The following is a 24,404-nucleotide window of genomic DNA, read 5'->3' as shown; positions in this document are numbered from 1 at the left end:
GATTGCAGGCATGTGCCACCATGCCAGATAAGAAGGTAATAATGTAAGACCCTTCCCTCTGTAGGGCTTTCTTCCTATTTTCATGCTGTACTGGGGATGGAACTCAGGGCCTCAAGCATGCTAGGCAAATTTTCTGCCACTAAGTTACATTATAATTCTCAGCCTCCTTTGGGCTTCTTTATCTGCAGTCTCATATAATATTAAATTTTTTTTGGTACTGGGGATTGAACTCAGGGGCACTCGACCCCTGAACCATATTCCCAGCCCTTTTATGTAATTTGTTTAGAGACAGGGTCTCACTGAATTGCTTAGCGCTTGGCTTTGATCCTCGTGTCTCAGCCTCCCACGCCGTTGGGATTCCAGGCGTGCGCCACCACGCCCAGCCACTAAAATTTTCCTTTCCATTCCAAGGGTTAGATAAAATCAGACTTTTACTTTCGTATATTTTGGGAAATACACGCTCCTTCGGTTCTTTAAATGTAGTTGGTTCCAAGTTAGAAATGAAATGCCTCTTCCTCTTGGATTGTCTGTATGGTATGACTCAGGTGCCATGCTTTTGGTCACTTTCCCCATGGGACTTATCTTCCATGCAAAGATGACACTTCACAATTACAAAGGATAAACAAGCCCTTCGGACCGCTTGTGTTTGGGGTGTCTCTGTGATATAAAAGTGCTTTAATCCAGTCCCACCCTCATAAAGAGATAAAAATCGAGTTCAGAAACCTACACATGCATGTGGCTGCCATCCTAATTAAAATATTTTCTTAAAGGAAACTATAAACTAGAGCCAGACTTGTCTTTAGCTGAAGAAGAAAGCATGCGTAATCTCTGTTTGCGGGAAAGATCTGGTTCTACGCGTCACTGGTATACCTCCACCCTTATCCTTTCACTCCAGTCAGATGTCTCCACGCTCTTTAGCCAGCTCTCCCCCCACCGCAAAGCTACCAAGGGGTGGGGCTATTAGCCTCACCCCGTTTTTTGCCCTCCAGCCAATACTCGAGAGAATAAAAGAGAGGTGAAGCCGCAGCGAGGTCTCCGCCCCTCGATCCCGCTCAGCCAATCGGAAACGAGTGGGTGTGGACTTCCCCCGCTGATCCCGCCTCCCCAGCTCTGGGTAATTTAGAGCCGCGCGCCGGGCGGGAATGTAAGATGGCGGAGTAGCAGCGCAAAGCGGTCAGTATTAAGTATTTGGGCAGACTTCGGTACTGGTCTCCGCAGCAGCAGTGATCGTTGAGCGACGAGCGCCTAGGATAATTGTTCAAGATGCCGAATATCAAAATCTTCAGCGGCAGCTCTCATCAGGACCTATCCCAGAAAATTGCTGACCGCCTGGGCCTGGAGCTAGGCAAGGTGGTGACTAAGAAATTCAGCAACCAGGAGACCTGGTAAGGGCGAAGTTGGGACCCCAACAGACCTCACCTGTTTAGCAGGCAGGAGCTGTGGAGGATGGGGCCTCGGCGTGAGTTCCGGGGAACTGGGGGAAGGGGGAAAAGGGGCTGCTTTGGCGAGGGTGCTGTTTCCGTTATTTTACCTCTTGCGCGGGAGGGTCACGTTCATTCTCACCGTGTGGTGGGGTGGAGTCTAGATGGATCGTGAGGCGAAGCTGCTGGGTTTGAAGGCAGGGATGGAAGACCCAGTGCAGTGATAGTGGCTGCCTAGAGCGAAAGGAGGGGATAGACGCTTAGCCTCGGCTGTGGGGACACGTGGCTTTGTCGCTTCACTGTTGAGCCACCCGGGCTGGACTGGATTCGCTTCAGCTCTTGGACTGGTGTACGTTGGATAATGTATCCCGTTCTGAGCCCCCCTGGTCTGTCTTTTAGAGTCTAAGAAGCAGCATTTTAATTTGAAATGGTGTCAGTCTGGTTTGGTGTTGAGGAAATTGGCATTATGTACCGAGGGCGCGAAAATTATTACTACTGACTTCCCTTAGATTGACAAGCGTTGACTTTCACATCTTTAAAATCATTAATCTCCCAACTAATTGGAACCATCCTTAAGTTAAATCTAGTTGATCGAATAAAGTGATGACATTAATTCTGCACCCTTGATCGTTGGCATCTCGGCTTGAGTCATCCCGAAAGTCTTAGGGAACCTTAGTTCTGAATTGGATCTTTGACCTTTTACCCAATGCAGCTACTGGTACATTAGCATATTTTTCAGTAATTGTCTATTCTGGAATTACCCACTTATCGCTATGTGGGAGAATTTAGGGTAAAATTTATACTTGAGTGTTAAATAAAGACAGATAATGCAGTGGAACCTCTGGATCTAACAGTGCATTAACATTTGACTTTCTTTGTCTTATTCCTTTCCCCCACTTCCAATTTTCACATGTACCATTGTACTATTTTGGGGATAACATAATTACCTGCTTCTTTCAGTGCCGCTGCCAGCTAAATGTAGACTATTCTGGCTTTGATAGGTTATCCCATCAGGTGTCATCCCATTTGTTATCCCATCAGTCAAATCATAGCACTGCCAACAGGATTATTGATACATGTGTTAAGGGTGAAGTTTTCATCTAATGATCAGTTAAATAAGATTACATTGAACACTTTTCCTTTTTTTTTTTTTTTTTTTGTACTGGGGATTGAACACAGGGGAGCTATATCCCCAGTTCTTTTTTTTTTTTAAAGTCAGGATCTCACCAAATTGCTGAGGTTGGCCTCCAACTTGTGATCCTCTGGCCTCAGCCTTACAAATTGCTGAGAGTTACTGGAATTACAGGTGTTCACCATCATGCCTGGATTTTGGCTTTCTTCTTGAAAGTGAATTCCAACTGTAATTCTCCCTATCTTTTTTAGACCCAGTTAATATAAAACTATTCATCTGTAATAGATAGCTTCTTCCTGGATTAGTGTGCTGCTGATTATAATGCAAATGATAGCGCAAACACTTCCATCTGTAACCAGGCAATACCTTAGTCAAAAGAGGTTTGCAAGCTGCTATCTGTGGCTTTCAACACACCATTATGGCTCAGGGGCCTTACTAAAGAAGACAAAACCGGACCAGACTCAGAGTAGCAGCATAGCTAGGGGACAAGAATGTTATTCATTTGCAGGTTTTCTTTGGGCCCTCTGGTTATTAAATCCATTTCCTGTGCTTTCTGGAAAAAATATGAAGGCTATTTTCTCCTTGTGTTAATCTCTTCTGCCCTCTGCATAATGTACCACGGCAGAACAGGAGGCTGTATTGGTGTGGTGGTGGGGGAACAATTTAGCTTCCTCCTGACTGATTTAGATTAAGCCTAATGTAGATAATTGCTGATTGGTTACTTTCCTTCTTTCTGGCTTAATCATTATTGTGTGGTTCTGTAGATATTCTGAAATTGGCCCTGAACATAAAGATGTTTACTTTGGAGATCCCTTCCACAATCTTTCTTTTTTCTAAGCTGCAGAAATTGTATCTTCCTGCTCAATGAATCTTAGAATCTATAGGTATTGGATAGGCCAGTTCACTGCTGTGGGTCATCAGATGCAGAGCCTGTGCTCAAATAAAATAATTTTTGCTATTTGCTAGAATTTGGCAAAATCTCTGCTCCACCTTTTTGGTACCTAGGATAGAACCCAGAGGTGCTCAACCACTGAGCCACATCCCCAAGTCCTTTTTTAATTTTTATTTTGAGACAGGGTCTCACTAAGTTGCTGAGGCTGGCTTTGAACTTGCAATCCTCCTGCCTCAGCCTCCCAAGCCATTAGAAGTACAGATGCATGCCACCAGGCTCAGCTAGAATCTTTGCCTTTGTGAGCAGAGTATTTTTCTTCCCAAATCAGGATAATCCTTAGTTATTTAGGAAACATACATTTACATAGCAAACATACGTATATTTATAGTTTGAGTGCATGTGTATATACCCACACATAAACATAAAAGTTAAAAGTTAAGGTGCTAGAATTAGAGAACCTGAATTGAATCTTTCTTTGTCTTGGTAATCTCTTCTATAAAACATTGTCCACCTATAGTTACTGTGAAGATTAAATGAGATAGGAGTAAAGTTCTTAGGACATTGTTCAACACATAATAAAACAATAAATGCAACAATAAATGTTGGCAAGGAGGAGTGGCAATGGTATTATGCAAAATCTAGGATATATAGCAGGCAAAAAAGAATATATCCTTCACAATTCCACTACCTGAGATAAACTGTTCATATCTTGATTTATGAATGCCAACTACTGAGCCATATCCTGGCCCTTTTTATTTTCATTTCAAGACAGTGTCTCATTGCTGAGGGTCTTGTGGCTGGCCTTGAAGTTGTGATCCTTCTGCCTCAGCCTCAAGTTGCTGGGATTATAGGCATGTGCCAGGATACCCAGCTACATTTTCAAAAATTGAAGTCATTGTTTAAAGCTTTCTTTATTTAGTGACATTATGAATGTATTATTCCTTTAAATTTTTATATTATTAGCTTAGAATAAATCCCAAGAGAATTACTAATTTAAAGGGTATGTACCAATTTTCAGGCTTCGGATACCTATTGTCAAATTGTCCCCCAGAAAAGTTGAGCCAAACTTTTCTATTTGCAGTCTCATCAGCAATAATAGCAACATTAATATTGAATGTATAGCTAAATGCTTAAGAAGTGCTAGTTTCTGTTGGGTTTATTGGCTTATGCCTGTAATCCCAGTGATTTGGGAGATTGAGGCAAGAGGATCACAAATTCAAGGACAGCCTTGGCAGTTTAGTAAAAATCTCAGCAATTTAGCCAAACCCTGACTTAAATGAAGAGTACTGGACGTGTAATCCAGTGGTAAAAGCACTCCTGGGTTCAACCCCCAGTACCACAAGTAAGTGTTAATTTCTATAATAAAGCACCTGAATGCTATGAGGAACTATTTTCTTTCTTTCTTACTGGGTATTAAACCCAGGGGTGCTTAACCACTGAACCACATCCCCAGCCCTTTTTATTTTTAATTTTGAGATATGGTCTCACTGAGTTACTGAGGCTGGCTTTGAACCTGCCATCCTCTTCCTCAGCCTCTCCAGCTACTGGGATTTTAGGCGTGTGTCACCATGACCAGCAAGGGGAAGGTTTTAACTATGTTTGCCTAAGACTTGTATTCCCATGTATTTTGTACATGTCAACACCTCCATATTCCAAATTCTTGAGATTTTCTTAATAGCATCTACTTCTAAGATTCACTGTATTTCCTTTTTGTGCTGTTTCACATTCAATTTCAATTGGAAGCACTTATACCAGATACTAAATGAAAGGAGGGAAAAAGGTAGTTTTCTCACTTGTTAGCTAGATATAGTCTTCTGGCCTCCTTGGAAACCACTGGGAGAATGACTGGCCCAAGGCCTTTTGAAGTTTTTGCCTATTAACTAGAGGGAAAGTATAAGGAGTTTTACCCTCTTGCTTACTGAACTAGATCTTACCACTTAGTAGATTTTATTAGGACCAAATAGGTTTTAGGCACAACTGCTATTTATTTACTGTCACAATTTACTTGATGAGATTTAGAAGAAACCATCAGAACAGTTATTGAGCCAGTGTGGTGGCCCACACTATAATCCCAGCAATTTGGGAGATAGAGGCAGGAGAATCACAAGTTCAAGGCAAGTCTTAGCAATTTAATAAGACCCAGTCTCAAAATAAAAATAAAAAAGGGCTGGGGGTGTAGTTCAGTGGTAGAGTACTCCTGGATTCAATGCCCAGTAGTACATACAAAGAAAGAAAAATGTTGATTTGGAGGGTTACTTAGGATTGAAACCAGGGGTGCTGTACCACTACACTTCACCCTCAGCTCCTTTTTTTTTTTTTTTTTTTTTGTATTTTGAAACTGTGTCCCATTAGTTGCTGAGGATCTCACTGAATTTCCAAGGCTGACCCCCAACTTGCCATCCTCTTGCCTCAGCCTCAAGTCACTAGGATTACAGGTGTGCACCACCATGCAAAGCTTAGTGTTGAGATTTTTAGTTTTTATTTCTGGTATGAGGGATTGAGCCTAGGGACACCTTACCACTGAGCTACATATCCAGGCCTTACTGTCAGTACCTTAATTTTTACATAATGAAATACTTTTTCAAGTTGCTAAGTTTGTGCCTTGCTCTAACAAACATCTTTTGCGGTGGGTAAGTTTTTAGTTTTAAGTTTGGCTTTGGGAAATGGCTGAACTGTGGGTTGCTTGTTAAGTGATATAATTATAAAAAATGGTTCTTGTGATTGTTGGATGGTGAGCTGATAAGTGAATTTAAAATTTTTCAAGCCTTTAATGTGATGTTAGAATATGTAATTATTAAATAACCATACTAAGATTATTTATCAAAGTTATATGTTTAACAGATGCTCTGGTGTTTAAATTGGCAGTGATAATTTTATAACTAAATACCCCACCTGCTTTCAAGAAAGGATTTGGAGTGTTTTTCATCATAGTCAAAAGTATAGGTTTTTTTTTAGATATCAGAAACCTTATAGAACAAAGGGCTATAGTAATAGTGTCAAGAACTTGGCATGGCATCAGGGCTGGAATTGTAGCTCAGTGATAGAGCATTTGCCTAGCTTTGTGAGGCACTGGGTTTGATTCTCAGCACCACATAAATAAATAAAATAAAGGTCCATCAACAACTAAAAAAATTAAAAAAAAATAACTTGGCATAGAATGATTATTGAAGTTTAATGTTACTTTAACTATATGTTTTGGCTTCCTGGCAGCTAGGGATAAAGGTAAATGTAGTGGATTATATAGTTTTATTTTTATAAAACTCTTAGAGACTTATAGGTACAAAATCCTAGGAATTTCATGGGTAGAATCTTTTTTTTTTTTTAAACTATGGATTGTATCCAGGGGCACATAACCACTGAGCTACATCCCTAGTCCTTTTTATTTTATTTTTTTTAATTTTGAGACTGGATCTTGCTGAGTTGCTGAGGCTGACCTTGAACTTGTGATCCTCCTGCCTTAGTTTCCCCAGTCACTGGTATTATAGGTGTGTGCCACCATGCCCAGTTTAGTTGAGGCATTTGTATAGCAAGATAAGCCACCTGGTCTGAGAATGTTCTTTTCTGCTCTTACTTGACAATAATAAAGCTTTAAAAGCCTACAGAAATAGTTAAGCGGGGCGGGGGGGGGGCAGGCTGGGGATATAGCATAGTTGGTAGAGTGCTTGCCTCACATGTGTAAAGCCCTGGGTTCAATCCCCAGCCCCACCAAAAAAAAAAAAAAAGAACCATAGATCCCTGATACCAGATATAGAGGACAAATTGACTTTGTTGGGAATCAGTGTGCCCAACTGTCATTCTGTCCCAGGAAAATGGGGATCTTTGTCAAGGAGGTTAGGGGTAGAAGAGAAATGAGCAGATGTAACATTTTCTGAGCTTTGAAGTCCCTCAATTATTGAAAGTACTTGTGTTGCTGAAAGCTCAGTCCTTGTCCCCATGCCAATCCAATAACAAGGGCATGGTTTTGAGAAAAAGGAAAAAGAAGGTTTATTGCTTTGCTAACAAAGGAGAAACACAGGAAACTCCTGTCTCAGAGGCTCTGATTCTGCCCATCAGCAGGAACAGGTTTTTTTTTTTTTGTTGTTGTTGTTTCTTTGTTTTTTTTTTTTTTTTTTTTTTTTAAGAGGTGATTCAGAGAAAATGAGTTTAGGAAGGAGAGATGAGGATGAAGAAGTTTAGGGAAAAAGAATATCAGGGAGGAGAAGTTTAGGGAAAAGAAGAATGGGAAAAAGAAAAAAATATGTAAAGTTTCAAGGCCACAAGGGAAAGACTCAAAACATCAAGTTAACCCCTGTTACACTTGGTTAAAACCACAGTTGTGTACCATAAAACAGAAATGCCACTTTTAGCCTGGAGAGCTCTCAAAGGGATGTGTTGGTAGTAAAGAAGATCTGAGAAGTCCCTTACATGAATACTCCCTCTTACTTGGACCTGCCACAGTGAGAAATGTACAGAACATTCTCATCTCCAGGAGGTATTATTTAGTCATATCCACTTGAGTTCTTTTTGTTTTATTTTTACTTATTTTTTTAGTTCTGGGGATTGAACACAGGGGTACTTTACCTCTGAGCTATATCTCCAACCCCCATTTTTTATTTTTTTATGATCTATTTGGATTTTGAAGAATGTTTTCAGAAAGCAGTTTTGGTATTGGCATAGTTGATGTTGCCAAAATATTTGGTTTAAAGGTTGATCTTGGTGATAGAGGATATGTATCCTTTTTTTTTTTCAATTACTGAAAGTCACACAAGGTTCATATACAAGTTTCAAACATAAAGAAGAAAAAATGGTATAATGACTCTACACATATCCTTCACCCATTTCAATAGTTATGAATCAAATTAAGTATCCATAAGTTTAAAAAAAATACACTACTATGTTGAGTCAGCCACATAGAGGTCCACAAAATTACTATTTTTTTTGTCTTAATATCACTAGTTAAGGACCCGTCATCAAATTCTTTGTTACTATATCATCCTGATGGTACCATCAGGTTGTAATTCTACCCCCAAATTATATAAATAATGAGTATCTGAAGGGCATGGGTGGATTTGTCAAAACCTTTTAAGGAAACATGATCCCATATGCCACGGTGGTATATGCCTGTAATCCCAGCAACTCAAAAGTAAATGGAGGGGGACTGGGGTTATGGCTCAGCGGTAGAATGCTTGACTCGCATGTGCAAAGCCCTGGGTTCGATCCTCAGCACCCACGTAAAAAAAAAAAAAATAGATTTAAAAAAAAAAGAATTTCAATATTTATTTTTTAGTTTTTGGCGGACACATCTTTGTCGGTATGTGGTGCTGAGGATCGAACCCGGGCCGCACGCATGCCAGGCGAGTGCGCTACCGCTTGAGCCACATCCCCAGCCCTAGATAAAGTTTTTTAAAAAGCCAGTCATTTTTAAAAAAAGTAAATGGAGGCATTCACTTCACTTTTAATCAAAAGTGAATAAGAGGCAGCCTAATGCTGAGGGGTGTTTGTTCATTCTTTTTTTTTTAAATATAATACATACATGGAATGTACATACATCAATTATATTGTCTATTCTGCTGCCCTTCCTATTCTCCCTACTCCTCGCCTCCTCTCCCATCCTTTTCATTCATTCTTCATGCCCTACTGGCACTGACTGGCTAATGACACTGGTAAGTAGTTACTTACCTTCATGGAATTTGCATTCTAGTGGAGGAGTCAGATGATAAACAGATCCACAAATAATAAGATATAACAAATTGTGATGAATATTCTGAAGGGAATAACTAGAATGATAAATAAAGTAATCCTCCCCAGTTATTTTCTTAACTTTATTATGGAACATTTCAAACATAAAGAAGAGAAAATGGTTTAATAACCCTACGCAAATCCTTCACCCATTTCAATAGTTATCAATTTATGGCTGTTCTTTTTTTTTCTTTTTGGTACTGGGGATTGAGCTCAGTGGCACTCAACCACTGAGCCACATCCCCAGCCCTATTTTGTATTTTAGGGTCTCACTGAGTTGCTTAGCATCTCACCGATGCTGAGGCTGGCTTTGAACTCATGATTCTCCTGCCTCAGCCTCCCAAGCCACTGGGATTATAGGCATGCACCACTGCGCCCAGCTATGGCTAATTTTATTAGTCTTCCCTTACCACGCTCTAATGATTGAATTATTTCAGTAAACAAAATAGTATTATCATGCCTAAAGAAATTGATAGTAATCCCTTACTGTCAAATAAGTAGCCAGTGTTCAATTTTTTTTTCCTCATAAAAATGTTCTTTTGTTTTAGTTTGAATTGGCATGCAAATAAGGTGTATATATTGCAATTAATTGATAATTTTATTATTAGTTGTTGATGGACTTTTATTTTATTTGTTTATATGCGATGCTATCAACCAACCCAGTGCCTCACACATGCTAGGGAAGTGTTCTACCACTGATTTAAGTCACATTTAATGTTTTTTTTTTTCCCTGGTACTGGGGATTGAACCAGGGACACTCTACTACTGAGCTACATTATTATTCCCCAGCCCGTTTTATTTTGAGACAGGTTCTAAGTCACCAAGGGTGGTTTTGAATTTGTATCCTCCAGCCTCTGTCTCCCACGTTGTGGCAATTACAGGTGTGTTTCACTGTACTCAGTTCCAGTCACTATTTAAAATCTTACTGTTTCTATTGATATCATACTTGACAAGAAGGTCAAGTAGGCTATTTTGATTAGAGACCTGAAAAATGAGTGAAGTGGTTTTGAGAAGAGCATTCAGATAGTGGAAAGAAGTGCAGTCTGTGAAGTAGTAAAGGGTGTCTTCATGGAATATAAAGGAAGAGAATGTGACTGATCCCTGATAAGCTTGGAAGAAAATACTTTGAGATGAGTTCTTTCTCAAATTAACTGTTTAAATTGAATTTCGCCAGGTTTTCTCACAGTATTATAGCTTTTCAGAAAATAATACAACTGGACCTGGTTCTTTTGACTAACCACAGAAGTGTGTTTGTTTTTTTACACTTCGGTGACCTCAGTTTTCATTGAGGGCTACAGTAATGGTTTACCCAACTATGCACAAGGTACAATCACTTTTTTTAAAAACTGAATTTTGAGAAGGGGAGGTGGTGTAGCTCAGTCCTAGAGCACTTGCCTAGCACACATGAAGCCCTGGGTTCAATCCCTAGCACTGCAAAATAATTGAATTTTGAGGTAATTGTAGACTTACATTCACCTCTAAGAAAAAAACAGTTCAAAGTATACCCTTTACCCAGTTTTCCCAAACTTGTTTTTTTTTTTGTTTGTTTGTTTGTTTATTTGAGACAGGGTCTCTCTCAGTTGTTCAGGCTGGTCTTGAACTTGCAATCTTCTATCTCAGCCTCCACAGTAGCTGGGATTACAGGTGTTCACCCCTGCACCCAGCACCTCTGTTTATTTTGATAGAGGTTTCTTTTGGGATGCCCTTTAAAGTTTTATTTGGGGAGTAAACATGAGATAAACATCATCCTGTTGGGCATAATAATAGTGGGCAGTTTCTGAAACCACACAAAATATAGTGGTGAGAGTGCCATAAAAATATAAAAGTATGCATGTTGTATTTAATAATAACTACATTGCCTTTTAATTTGAACAGGATTGAACTCAGGAGCATGCGACCACTGAGCCACATCCCCAGCTCTATTTTTGTCTTTTATTTAAAGACAGGGTCTCACTGAGTTGCTTTAGCATTCACTTTTGCTGAAGCTAGCTTTGAACTTGTGATCTTACTGCCTCAGCCTCCTGAGCTGCTGGAATTAAAGGCGTGTGCCACCACACCTGGAGTGAACTGAAGTTCTATTGTTCAGTAGGGATTTTAACAATTCTGATCTATCCCTTCTTTATACATATACACATATCCCTACCTTATCTTGAGGATTGATCGAGGTGGTGTGTGTGTCACTGGGGATGGAACCCAGGGCTTTGCATGTGCTAGCCAAGTGTTCTAACATTGAGCTACACCCCTAGCTCCAGATTTTTTTCTTTGAGATCATAATTTTTTTTCTTGGCAGGGACCCAAGTATGGGTATTGAAATTTTTGTTATGATAAAATATAGTTGTACTCCACTATTAGACTTACTTCCTATGGCATTGTTATTAAATAAGACTTACTAATTGGACAAAAGTACAGTTGTTACAGAATAAGATCAAGGACCACATCTGCTTTATTCATCTTTGTATCCCTAGCTCCTAGCACAGTGACCAGCATATGAGCATTTAATATTTATTGAGCAAATTGCCAATATGGTAGAGGCAGTACTGTCTTCACTAGAAAGCATCATTATAGAAAGAACAGTGGTGATTCATCCCTTATGATATTTCTACTTTCATTTTTTATGGATTATATAACAGTCACGGGTTCTATGTCAAATCTGTCTTTACATTGCATGACCACCTCCTGAAATTACTTTTCCAATTATTTGTGAATACTTTAAAGTTAGCTAGTGTTTTTCATGCTATGTTACACATACAAACTTGTAATATTTGTATAGTACACTGCAGTATAGTACACAGCAGTTCTAGTGTAAGAGCTCCTACTTGGGATCTTCCAGAGTCTGAGGGGATCAATATCCACATGGCTTTAACCACCAATAGCATGCTATCAGGGAAGCTGTTTTGTTTTTTTTTTTTAAGACCTTACTATCTATCCAAATACAGTATCATGCTTAAAAGTCTTGAGGAGGGGTACTAGTGATAGAACCCAGGGTCACTCTCCCACTAAGCTACATCCTCAGCCCTTTTTATTTTTCATATTGAGACAGGCTCTCCTTAAGTTGCTGAGGTTAGCCTTGAACTTACCATCTTCTTCAGCCTCCCAAGTCACTGAGATTATGGGCATGCACCACCATGCCCAACTAAAAATCTACTGTTTTATCTTGCCTATCTTTCTCTAATTTAGTGTGGAAATTGGTGAAAGTGTACGTGGAGAAGATGTCTACATCGTTCAAAGTGGTTGTGGTGAAATCAACGACAATCTAATGGAACTTTTGATCATGATTAATGCCTGCAAGATTGCTTCAGCCAGCCGGGTTACTGCAGTCATCCCATGTTTCCCTTATGCCCGGCAGGATAAGAAGGATAAGGTATGAACAGAATCTATTTGTGTATGTGGTACTATGGATAGAACCAGAGCCTTTGTACATGCTAGGTATACGCGCTACTACTAAGCCACACCCCCAACCCAGAGTCATTTTTTTAAAGCAGGGGAAGCAGGAGTATAGCTTAAAGTTAAAAAAAATTCCTTAACTATCAGATATATATATATATATATATATATATATATATATATATATATCTGATAGTTAAGGAATATATATAAATATATATATTTCTGAGGTATTTTAAAGTCACATTTCCTTAGGTATTACCCTGTCTTCACAATAGGTATATAGTGGTTTTGTGTAAACCAACACATTTGTATTCTGTATTTCATTCAAATTATGCATATGTAACTTTTCCATTAGCTTGCTGGTATTTTTAATTCTATTAATCAGACTAATTACCAATCCTGTGGAATAGAATACACACACACACACACACAAATACATACATACTCGGACTTTAATCTAAGGGCACTTTACTAGTGAGCCACATCCCCAGCCCAGGTTTTTAATTTTTTTTTAAATTTTGAGACAGTATCTCAGTAAGTTGCTTAGGTCCTCACTACATTGCTGAGGTTGCCCTAGAACTTGTGATCCCCCTGTCTCAGCCTCCCAGGTCCCTGGGATTACAGGTGTGCGCCACTGTACCCAGCTGGAGTGCAATAATTTTTAAACTATATAAGGTGTGTATTTGTGTCCCAGCTACTCAGGAAGCTGAAGCAGGAAGATCCTTTGAGCCCAGGAGTTCAAGGGCAGCCTGGACAACATAGTGAGAACCTGTTTCAAAAAAACTATAGTAGATTTCTCTTGACTGTCATATAGTCAGGGTCTTGGTTGTTACATCTTCATAAAATATGAAGCCTATTTATATGAATATTTGGTCTCATATAGCTCTCTTATTTGATATTATTAGAGGATAAGGTATACACATAAAATTTTGCAAGGATGTTGTAATTAATGCCCAGCTTTAACACACAGAACTTGGGAGAAAGGCCAGATATTTTTATTACAGCAGAGTGTAGAGTAAAGGGCAGGTGCTTTAGGGTGTAGCAGGTATACCTTTTACTTAATGGAGTTGAGGTTGCTGGAAAACTGATCCCCAGATGAATAAAGTGATGATGTAATTTACAAAGGAAACAATTTCCATTCTGTTATATATCTTTGAACTTTGATATTTTAGGTTTATACAGGCATGGGTATGTATGTAAGAAGATTTTTTAAAAAAATATTTATTTTTAGTTGTAGTTGGATACAATACCTTTATTTTATTTATTTTTATGTGGTGCTGAGGATTGAATCCAGAGCCTCACAAATACTAGGCAAACACTCCACTGCTGAGCCACAACCCCAGCCCCAGTATTTAAAAAGATTTTAGTAAAGTTGTTTTTTAAAAGATGTTTTGAGTTTGCCGAGTTTGAAAATAAGCTTTTGAACAGGCTGAAAATATGTATAACCAGTGAAATGATAATCCTGGAAGCAAGGAAGTTATTTTCTTTACTGAAATGTATATCCTCAGTTGGGAAGTGATGTTTCACTTAGCACTTGTTCTTGACTATGATACACTCAAAGTCAATGGTAGCAAATTCCTGGTAGCACAGTGACTTAAACAAAGTAGATACACAATAAATGTTTCTTGAAATGAATTGTATTTCAAATTGGCTTTTTTGGTTTTTTTTCTTTCTTCCCCTCCTTTTAGAGCCGGGCACCAATCTCAGCTAAGCTTGTTGCAAATATGCTGTCTGTAGCTGGTGCAGATCATATTATCACCATGGATCTACATGCTTCTCAAATTCAGGTATCAGTGGAAAATAATTATCAGGGATAATTATCTTGCCTTTCTAGGTAGAAGGAGTGGATTAATAATGCTCAACACTGCAGAGAGCCAAAAACTGCCCAAATATAGCTCAAGTAAACTAGATGCTGAAAACATTTTAAATGCATTTACTGTAAGCACATCATCTTTACCATCTTTGCCATTTGGAGTGGATAGACAGGGAGGCAGTCTGATATTACAGGTATAGCCTACGCTTTAGGATCAGACCTACTTTGAATACTGGCACCTATAATCACTAGCTCTGTACCCTGGGCAGTTTACTTCTGAACATACTTTTTCATTATTATAAAATATTAATTTCATAATATAATGCCTGGCCCATAACTGGTGCTCAATAAATGGAAGCTGTTGTTATTCTCCCTGAGGATTCAGTCTTAAATTTAGAGCCACAGATATTGGAACCTAACTTTTCATAGAAACTCAGAATGAAGGAAGTAGATTACTATATTTATTTTATACTATTTAAAGAGACTTCCAAATCATTGTCATTATCCCATGGCAACCAGCTGAGATTCATAGGTACCCATGTTACAGAAAAGGAACAACTTAATTGAGAAATACAACTAATTTTTATCAACTAGAATCAACATACATCTTCTGATTTCTAGTTATCCTATAGGATCATTTATTATAGTTCCCACTAAATTTATGTATTTCAGCTTCTCTAAGTAGTTTACCGAGTGCCATGAAGTAGTACATATTAAACTAATGAGTACATACCATGGCTGAACAATCCTTATGGTCTTGGCTAAACTTGGCTGTTCTTCACAAGGGTTCATTTGCAGTTCTTGCATTCAGTTGTGGGTTGGCTAAGGGTTGGATAGGCTGATCTTGGTGGGACTCTCTCATCCAAGATTTGAGGAGGCAATTTTTACAATCTACCACACTGAGAATGCCTTTCTTTATGTTTGAGTGTTGCAGTAAGGCATTCTCTCTATGCAAGTTATTATTTTCTTTGTGTTATCCATTTGCAAATGGAAGAGAAGGAAAACGAAGCAAAACTGACCTGCCTTCTTTCTCCAGGGCTTTTTTGATATCCCAGTGGACAATTTGTATGCAGAGCCAGCTGTCCTGAAGTGGATTAGGGAGAATATATCTGAGTGGAGGAACTGCACTATTGTGTCACCTGATGCTGGTGGAGCCAAGAGGTATGGTTGAAATTAGTATTCTTCCCCATGTACTGGGAAAATCTAAATGGCAATTTTAAGTAATATCTAATGTTAGATATAGTTTTACTATCCTTTTATTGACCCAAATTACTACTTAGAAGACAAGTCAGAAAAGGAGACCTAAATAGTTACGATATTGCGGACTTGACTATAACATTAGTAACTTGGCAGTGCATGGCTAAAAACACTGCAAAAAACCTATCTGAAAGGGTAGGAAATTTAGTTTTCTGTTGATTGGCAGCTGCTATTGAACTCCATATTAGTGGATAAGGGAGCTTTCACACCCTTCTAATAATGCTGTTCGTTAGACTGTTTTGATCCTTGGGATTAAAATATTAAGCAGGGAGGAAAATAAAGTATGACATTTTTATTTAAAGCCAGGACTTTAGAATTTTAAACTCATTGCCAGGGATTTCCATTTATGGTGCTTTACAGCTCACATGGTGCAGACTAAGAGCTCTTGCTTTTCTTAGTGGATTACTTATAGTAATGCATTCAGAAGTATGGCACATTTTCTTCTTGATGGGGAAATAGAATGAAGAGCTCCAAAACACAGATGATTAGGAAAAGCTAATTCAGAACTTTTTAAAAGCCATTCAGATCTTTAGTCACACCAGGCATGGTGGTACACACCTTTAATCCCAGCAGCTCAGGTGGCCTAGGCAGGAGAATCTCAGATTTGAGACCAGCCTCAACAACTTAGTTAGGCCCTAAATATAGTGAGACCCTGTCTCAAAATAAAAAAGTAAAAAAGTGCTACAGATGTTTCTCAGTGGTTAAGCACCTCTGGGTTCAATCCCTGGTTAAAAATCTTCAATGACAATTTTTTTAGCAGCTTCTTTATTTTGTTACTTCAGTGGAACTGATAAGCTGAGAACTTAAGTTCTGTTATCCATCTGTTAAGTTATCCATCTGGTGTGTGACTTGATAAGCTCCATTCAATCATTAATTACCCTCTGCTATACTGGAGAGAGTGTATTAAAATCCCCAACTGGCAGTTGTCATAGGCACTATGGTCACATCTTGCCAAGGGACTTAGAAAATAATCACATTTTAAAGAGTTAAGCAGGATTTTCTGTCAAAGTTGGGTACAAGAAACTGCCTTAAGCAGATAATTTGTTGCTCTTGGTGATTATTTTCATCATAATCACCTTGTAATGATGGAATGTTTTCCACAGGCCTAGCCCTTTTGCTTTGACAGGGTTTTGGGAGTAAATAGGGTCTACTCCCTATGTACCGTGCAATTGTTATCTGCACAGGAGTTCTCCTCTCAGGGATGAGAGATGTAGGATACATTTTCTAACTCTTTTTTCCTTTGTTGATTAATGAATGTGTTGGCTAGTGAGTATAGATGGTTTGGGACACTTACAGTAATTGATTATGCATTTGCTTCAGATAATCGATCATTCCGAGTAAATTGGTTACCACTAATGTTATGTGCCTAAGCAGTAGTAATGGACAACTTAGGGTGTGTCTTGTTTAGGTCAAGGTACAAATGTTGCCTAGAGTTATGCTTCAAATCTTACTATATGGTTTCAGGTTCCCCCTTTTCCAGTAGAAATCTAGATATGTACCCATAGTCACAAGGAAATAGGACATAATATTATAGGTTAATCAGTGCTACACTTAAAAAATAAAATAACCCAAAGCACAGGCCTTTGCTTTGTGTATGAAAAGATGACAGTGGGGCATGAATGTACATGTCACCAGGGCAGCCCAATATTATTTACACCAAATGGCTTTGTACTTGAGTGACTTATGAACTATATGGTCACCAGTCAGACTTATCTAATACCCCACTTTCTGCTGTGGTTTGTGTTATATTGTAATAAGGAAAAAAATAACAATTGTATTTTTATTTAGAGATAGTTTAGTCTGTACAGTGAAACGCCCAGTTTGTGTGGTTAATTAGTATAACTTTCTTTCTAGCATTCATAAAAGAAGTTCCCAAGCTTGGTGTCCAGGTACAGTTGACACTGACAATTGGTGAATGTTTTGCCACCATCACAAAGGGGGCCACGAGGGCACAGGCATTGGAACAGGCTGGGCACTGCTCCTGTCCTGCCAGCTTCAGGTTCACATCTCACATCCACAGGCACTGGTGTTCTATAATGGAAATGGGGACAATTTGTGCACCCCTGCATTGGTTAATAAAGTCTTCTCTAATCCCTTTGTTACAAATCCATTAACTAAGTGTGCCTTGGCATTATACTACTTCCCAGGTCTCTCCCTTACCCAGAATGAATGGTTACCAAAGTGTGAGTAACATTCCTAAATTGTCATTGGGATAAAGGCATTAGTCCATACAACCCAGTTTGTGTTGAGGTCATCAATGATATTTGTTTTCTTTTAGCCCTAGAAACTGTTTGGTTTCAGTGATTACTCTCCCCTAGAAAATCAGCCCATTCTCTTTTTGTATGTGTGGTGATGGGGATTGAATCCAGGGTTTCTCTTGGTCTAGACAAGTGCCCTACCACTGAGCCACACCTCCAGTCCTTCTAGCTCATTCTTTAGTCTATTTCTTTTTTTTTTGTCTTAGAAATCTTATACACTTGTGTTTAACATTGAATATCTCCTATTTTGCAGAGTGACCTCCATTGCAGACCGGTTGAATGTGGACTTTGCCTTGATTCACAAAGAACGGAAGAAGGCCAATGAAGTGGACCGCATGGTGCTAGTGGGAGATGTGAAGGATCGAGTCGCTATCCTTGTGGATGACATGGCTGACACATGTGGCACAATTTGTCATGCCGCTGACAAGTGAGTACAGAGTTGGGAAGCTGGTGGTTAGAAGTAAAAAAGCTAAGCTGGGCATGGTGATGTACTTCTGTAATCCCAGCAACTCAGAAGGCTGAGGCAGGAGAATTGTGAATTCAAAGCCAGTCTTGGCCACTTAGTGAGACCCTGTCTCAAACCAAAAAATAAAAAGGGATGGGGTTGTAGCTCAGTGGAAAGGCATCCCTGGGTTTTTAATCCCCAGTACCAAAAATGTAAAAAAGTAAAAAATAAAATAAAAAACTAATAACTGACATCTGAATGCCTTCAGCCTGCCAATACTTTTTGGAACTGAATTGAAAAAGATAAGTAGCTTTGGAAGGTTTTCATAAGCCTAGGCTTGAATAATAATAAAAATTGAGTAATCTTTTTTTCCAAATTTTCTTAGTTGTAGCATTGTCTGTATAACAGTACACAGTTTCATCTGTTTTTAAGTGGACAATTCAATAGCATTAATTACAGTCACAGTGTTGTACAGCCATTATAGCTATTTGTTTCCAATATGCTTTTTATTTCCCTGAGTACTCTACTTTCTTTTGGTGCTAGGGATTTAACCCAGGGGTGCATTAATACTGAGCTACATCCCTAGCCCTTTTTATGGTGGGTTTTTTGGGGGTTTTTTGGTTGTTGTTGTTTGTTTTTTGTTAAGGCGAGGTCTTGCTTAGTTGTCAAGGCTGAATTTGGACTTGATCTTCCTTCCTCAGCCTCCTGAGTCACTGGAATTACAGGTGTGCACTACTGTACCCAGCTGCCAGTCACTAATTTCTCACTTCCCCTGTCCGTCTTATACATTACCTCTGCACTTGATAATCTTTCTAAAACTATGGCCAGGGTCCATCACTTCTCTCCTGCAGAATCATAAGTGGCTTTCCACTGTTTACAATCCAAACCACTATGAATAGCATTGTTTCTTATTTGGTACTAGGGATTGAACCCAGGGATACTTTACCACTGAGCTACATCCTCAGCCCTTTTTATGTTTTATTTGAGACAGGGTCTCACAGAGTTGTTTAAGGCCTCCCTAAATTGAACTTGCAAACCTCCTGCCTCAGCCTCCCAAGTAGCAGGGATTACAGGTGTGTGCCACTGTGCCTGGCTATTTTATTTCTTAGAATGTTTTTTTAAATTCCTAAGTGTCTGTACCTGGCACATAATAGGTATGAAAAAGATTCCTAGCTTGGCTCCTTGAGTTTACATTTATAAAATCCACTTTATCCTTGTATTTATAAGATACTAGTTTGTGTAACAGATCAACTCCCTGAAATGTCAGTGGCTTAATATGGTAGTTTCTTTCTCGTCCAATGCAAGTATTCCTGATTGGACTCATTTTCTGGGACCCAGACTCTTTCAAACTTGTGACTATTTCTTTTAACATGTGGCTTCCAAGATTTTGCTGGGAAATATTTCCATTTTGGCTAGCTAGAAAAGAAAAGGAGCACAGGGGATTACCCTTGAGTGATTTATTAAGTCCAGCCAAGAAGGGACTTAGATCAGATTTCTCTTCTTGATATGGACAGAATTGTGTCCTCCTAAAATTCACATGTTAAACCATAACCCCAAATGTGATGGTATTTGAAGATTACTTTTGGGTGGTATTTCAGGTTTAGCTGAGGTCTCAAGTGCAGAGCCCTCATGATGGAATTAGTGTTCTTACAAGAAGAGAACACTGGAAAGCTTTCTGGCACTCTGCATGCGCTCAGAAGAGATCCTGTGAATGCACAGCAGGGTGGCAGCCTCTTACAAGAGAAGAGATTTTAGAATGAAACCTACCCTATCTGTCCCTTGATCTTGCATTTGCCAGCCTCTAGAACTACAAGAATTACGTTTCTGCTTAAGCCACCCAGTCTATGAAGTTTTGCTATGGTAGACTAATAAACACCTTTTCTCCCTAACTCAAATTCTATAATAGTGAATAAGATTAATCCAAGTCGAGTCTCTTTTTTCCACTAGACTTCTCTCAGCTGGAGCGACCAGAGTTTATGCTATCTTGACTCATGGAATCTTTTCTGGCCCAGCCATTTCTCGAATCAATAATGCATGTTTTGAAGCAGTAGTGGTTACCAATACCATACCTCAGGAGGACAAGATGAAGCATTGCTCTAAAATACAGGTGAGAATAAGATTCTTGCAAAACAAGATTTCGTCTGAGTGTTTAGGTGTGGTTATATATGTTAAATTAGGTCTCTGGATTCAGAAGATCTCCTTTGATCTTGAAGTTTCTCCGTTATCAGTATCTGTGATCAAAAAACACCTGTTTAAAAATTCAAATTGCTAGACCTCAGAACCTAGAGGATAGAGCGTAGGATTCTACATTTTAACAGGCTATTCCGGTGATTTTTTTTTCTTTTTTTTAGTACTGTGGATTGAACCCAGGTATACTCTACCAGTGAACTATGTAAGCCCTTGGCCCTTTTATTTTTGAAACAAGGTGTCTCTGAGTTGCTGAAGTTAGCCTGGAACTTGTGATCCTCCTACCTCAGCCTCCTGAGTCTCTGGGATTATAGGTGTTTGCCACTGTACCTGGCACTCCCAGTGATTTTTTAATTTTTGGTACTGGAGATTAAACTAGAGGCACTTAACCACTGAGCAACGTCTTCAGCCCTTTTATTTTTTATTTTGACACAGGGTCTTGCTAAGGCTGACCTCAAATTTGTGATCATCCTGCCTTAGCCACCAGAGTTGCTGGGGATTACAGGCATGGACTGCCACACTCGGCACTCCCAGTGGTTTTGATGCACATGAAAGTGTACAAGTTTATGCTTTACACAAACCCTGTTTATCTTACTCTTAACTATTGTGTTTTGTTTTTGCAAGACCACATGTTTTACTACTAGATGTAAAAGACATAAAATTGTTCTATCAAATTACTGTCAAATTTTTTCAAACTTGTACTCATTTTTGTACATCTTTTTAGGGATTGGGACTAAATTCAGACTGGCACTGGTCTGTAGTTCACCATTTTGGATTTTAAAATGGCATCTCACCATCATTTTGAGCCCCAGAGAGAGTTTTTCCTCCATTACTAACATTTGTTTCCTAAATGGGTATAGTAAAAATATTGTTCTGAATAGTTGCTGAGTATGGGCTTATGAGGAGGGGTGCTCACTAGATTACTCAACAGTGGAGGCTTCAAACTGGCCAATCAGCTCTCTCCATGTCTACTAACCTGGTACCTTTCTTGCCTTTCTAGGTGATTGACATCTCTATGATCCTTGCGGAAGCCATCAGGAGAACTCATAATGGGGAATCTGTTTCCTACCTATTCAGTCATGTTCCTTTATAATAGAATAACTTGAGGCTTTTTTAAAAATAAAATCAACCCTACCCCTTGTTTCCCTTAGTATTTCATGACAAATTCAGCAGAAGACCCAGCTTGCTCTAGTATAGCTTTCTACATCCCACATCATGTAAATTTATTGTAAATTGGGGGAAGACAGATTGAGATTAACTGCTGGGATTTCTTAACTGCATTGTCTCATTCTGGCTTCCTTAATGATTTTGTGAACCTTGCAGCTTTAACTAGAGTTCAGCTGCTTCAAGATCTCAGACTTCTGAGGGTGTTGAATAAGGCTGTTTAGATGGTTGGGGAAGCTCAGACTTTGCATGTGAATACTTTGGGGATTTTTCTTTATCGGAACAACTAGCCACAAAGCAGCCCATGTGTGACAAGTTTCTCCAAGATCTATGCTAAATCAAGAACAAGAGCTTTCGGCAGCCCCCAGACCTATTCTCCTGAGCAAGCATCCTGTTAAGGCAGGAGCAGGCAACTCAGCCTGAAAAAACTGTTGGGTGGGATCCTGAGGGGGTAGGGGGTAGCACAGTGCAGCAAATGTTTCTTGGGAGGAAGAAGCCTGATTCATTGTCATCTGCTTGACCATGTAGCTTATATTCCCTTTGTACCTATTCCTTTCTATGGCTTTACAACTTCAGCCATTTTGACCTTTTCCTGGCCAGAATCCTCTTGGTCCCAAACAATCATTGTATCATAGTCTTCTAGAACACAGACTTGCTTCCTGATGTGTAATTGCTAACATTCACATTAGATATTTTGCTGTAGCTTAACCTTCCTTAGCCTACTTCCACCGTGGTTGTGGATTTTAGGTGGTATACTAGTGCCTTTTAATTTAAGTATTTAATTTTCATCTTTCTTCCTGGAATCTGTTTTGCCTCTCCAATGACCTGACATTTCTGTTAAAAGTTTGATGTTAATTGTCTCTTGTAGAAGAAACTAATAAAGTGTCTATGTGTGTGATTTTTTTGGGGTCTTTATCTTCTGTCATGATTCTCTGCTGATGGTTTGATTTAGATGTCTTGCGTCCAGTGATAGCTCCTGTTTTGTTTCCCAACTATTTTTGCTACCTTGTTTTAAGCCAAGAGAAAACAAGGCAACAGCTTTATTAAACTGTAAGACTTTTTAAGATATTCAGAGCTTTCTGAGAACTAGAGTTTAATTTTGTGTAGTGAACCTGAATTACACTGCTGGATCTCTGGTTCTTATTCTGAGGACCCAAATTAGGTATTTGCTTATAGGAGGAGTGTTTTATGATTTATTCATTTTGAACCAATTTTGCCAAATGTGGTAATTTCCCTCTATTCATCAGTGGTGACAGATGTTTGGCATTTAATTTCAGCCCTTTTAAATAAAAACTGTTTTGAGAAGGTAAGTGTGCAAAATTTAAAAATGCATTATGCATTCCAGAATTTTAAGTTCATTTCCTTGTGTATCATCAATTAAGGGTGCTCTTTTCCTTTGTGAAGCACTATGATTCTGGAGCTTGGTGGAAGCCTTGATTTTTGAAGCTTGGGCCTGCTTTTATTATGTTTTTCCTTTTGTTGAATATCTACATTACAACTAGCTTCTCTTTCTACAATTTGAGGAACTGAAGGGACTATGATTCCCTTGCCCACTTCAATCTCAAATGTTTGCTCTGGAAGAAGCTGAGATGAAGCATTGATGGCTTCAATTGCTGGTGATGTTATTTCTTGGAAGTATTGGATGAATTGGTCTGGATTTACCATCTTAGAATATAGTAGTTCCCTACCTCTCCACAGATAATGATCTAACCTCCTCACCCCCACTCCCCGAGGGTACCTAAAACCATGCCTAGTACTGAAATAAATTATATATAATGTATATACACACACACACAGTTTTTTCCTATGCATGCATACCTGTGATAAAGTTTATCTACAAATTAGGAATTGTAAGAACATCAACTGGTAAATAGAAAATTATAACTATAATAAAATTGCCAGCATCACTACTGTTTTGCTTTGTGGGTGTGTGTGTGTGTGTGTGTATATAATTTTTTTTTTTATTTAGAGACCCTGTCACTAAATAAAATACAAAACAATGGGGCTGGGGATGTGACTCTGGTCAAGTGCCCTTGAGTTCAATCCCTGGTATCCCCCACCCCTAAAAAAAAAATCAGTTGGGAGGCTGTGCTGATTAATGTTCTTTTTCCACATTGGTGGGCAGGGACAGCCTTGTACAGATGGAACCCTTGTACTCAACAGAGGGCCTGAAAGAAGGGCCCTAAGGACAAATAATACCCCTATTTTGTGATACTGGGGCTTGAACCCAGGGTTGCTTTCATCCCCCCCCCCCATTTTTTTGAGAGGGTCTCATCAAGTTACTGAGGTTGACCTTGAACATGTGATCCTGTGTCACCAAGATTACAGGTGTGTGCCACCATGTCTGGCCTTTGGGGCCATTATAAAGTAAAACTTGGAACACGTACTGTGTGATACTGGATACCGATTTGATGACCAAAATGACTAACAAAACAGGCTGGCAGCATATACAGGATGGATATGCTGAACAAATGATTTATGTCCCACACAGAGTGTGACAGAGTGAAACAACATGAGATTTCATCATTCTATTCAGAATAGCATACAATTTATGAATTGTTTTATTTCTGCAATTTTCCATTTAATATTTTTAGCCTGCAGTTGACTGAGCAGCAAGCCATGAAAAGTGGAACTGCAGATAAGGGGTAACTATTTTGATGTAAGACTTCTGTAAATCCCTTTGGTTAATTCATTTTCTGGGTTGAGATTTTGAGGTCATTTAAGAAAGGC

General features: G+C 39.0%; 1 protein-coding gene across 1 annotated transcript; it reads left to right on the top strand.

Annotated features, from left to right (window-relative positions):
• The first annotated feature begins 1,097 nt into the window (after positions 1–1,097).
• On the top strand, positions 1,098–22,572 carry Prps1 (phosphoribosyl pyrophosphate synthetase 1). Its single transcript, XM_005323378.5, has 7 exons — positions 1,098–1,385; positions 12,341–12,524; positions 14,239–14,337; positions 15,400–15,524; positions 18,132–18,305; positions 20,271–20,430; positions 21,511–22,572. The coding sequence occupies exons 1-7, from the start codon at positions 1,264–1,266 to the stop codon at positions 21,601–21,603; spliced, it is 957 nt and encodes a 318-aa protein (XP_005323435.1). The 5' UTR covers positions 1,098–1,263; the 3' UTR covers positions 21,604–22,572.
• Positions 22,573–24,404: the final 1,832 nt, after the last annotated feature.

The sequence above is a fragment of the Ictidomys tridecemlineatus genome, chromosome X, assembly GCF_052094955.1.
Source record: "Ictidomys tridecemlineatus isolate mIctTri1 chromosome X, mIctTri1.hap1, whole genome shotgun sequence".
NCBI classification, from domain to species: domain Eukaryota; kingdom Metazoa; phylum Chordata; class Mammalia; order Rodentia; family Sciuridae; genus Ictidomys; species Ictidomys tridecemlineatus.
The sequence above is the reverse complement of the archived record's forward strand: the minus strand, read 5'-3'. Positions and strand labels throughout refer to the sequence as shown.

What these genes read in the sequence shown, in the direction of transcription:
- Prps1 (XM_005323378.5), top strand. Translation starts at nt 1,264, where the DNA reads ATGCCGAATATCAAAATCTTCAGCGGCAGCTCTCATCAGGACCTATCC. An exon ending in ATTTGTCATGCCGCTGACAA is followed by an intron (nt 18,306 to 20,270) that starts GTGAGTACAGAG and finishes TTTTTCCACTAG; the next exon opens with ACTTCTCTCAGCTGGAGCGA. An exon ending in AGCATTGCTCTAAAATACAG is followed by an intron (nt 20,431 to 21,510) that starts GTGAGAATAAGA and finishes TTGCCTTTCTAG; the next exon opens with GTGATTGACATCTCTATGAT.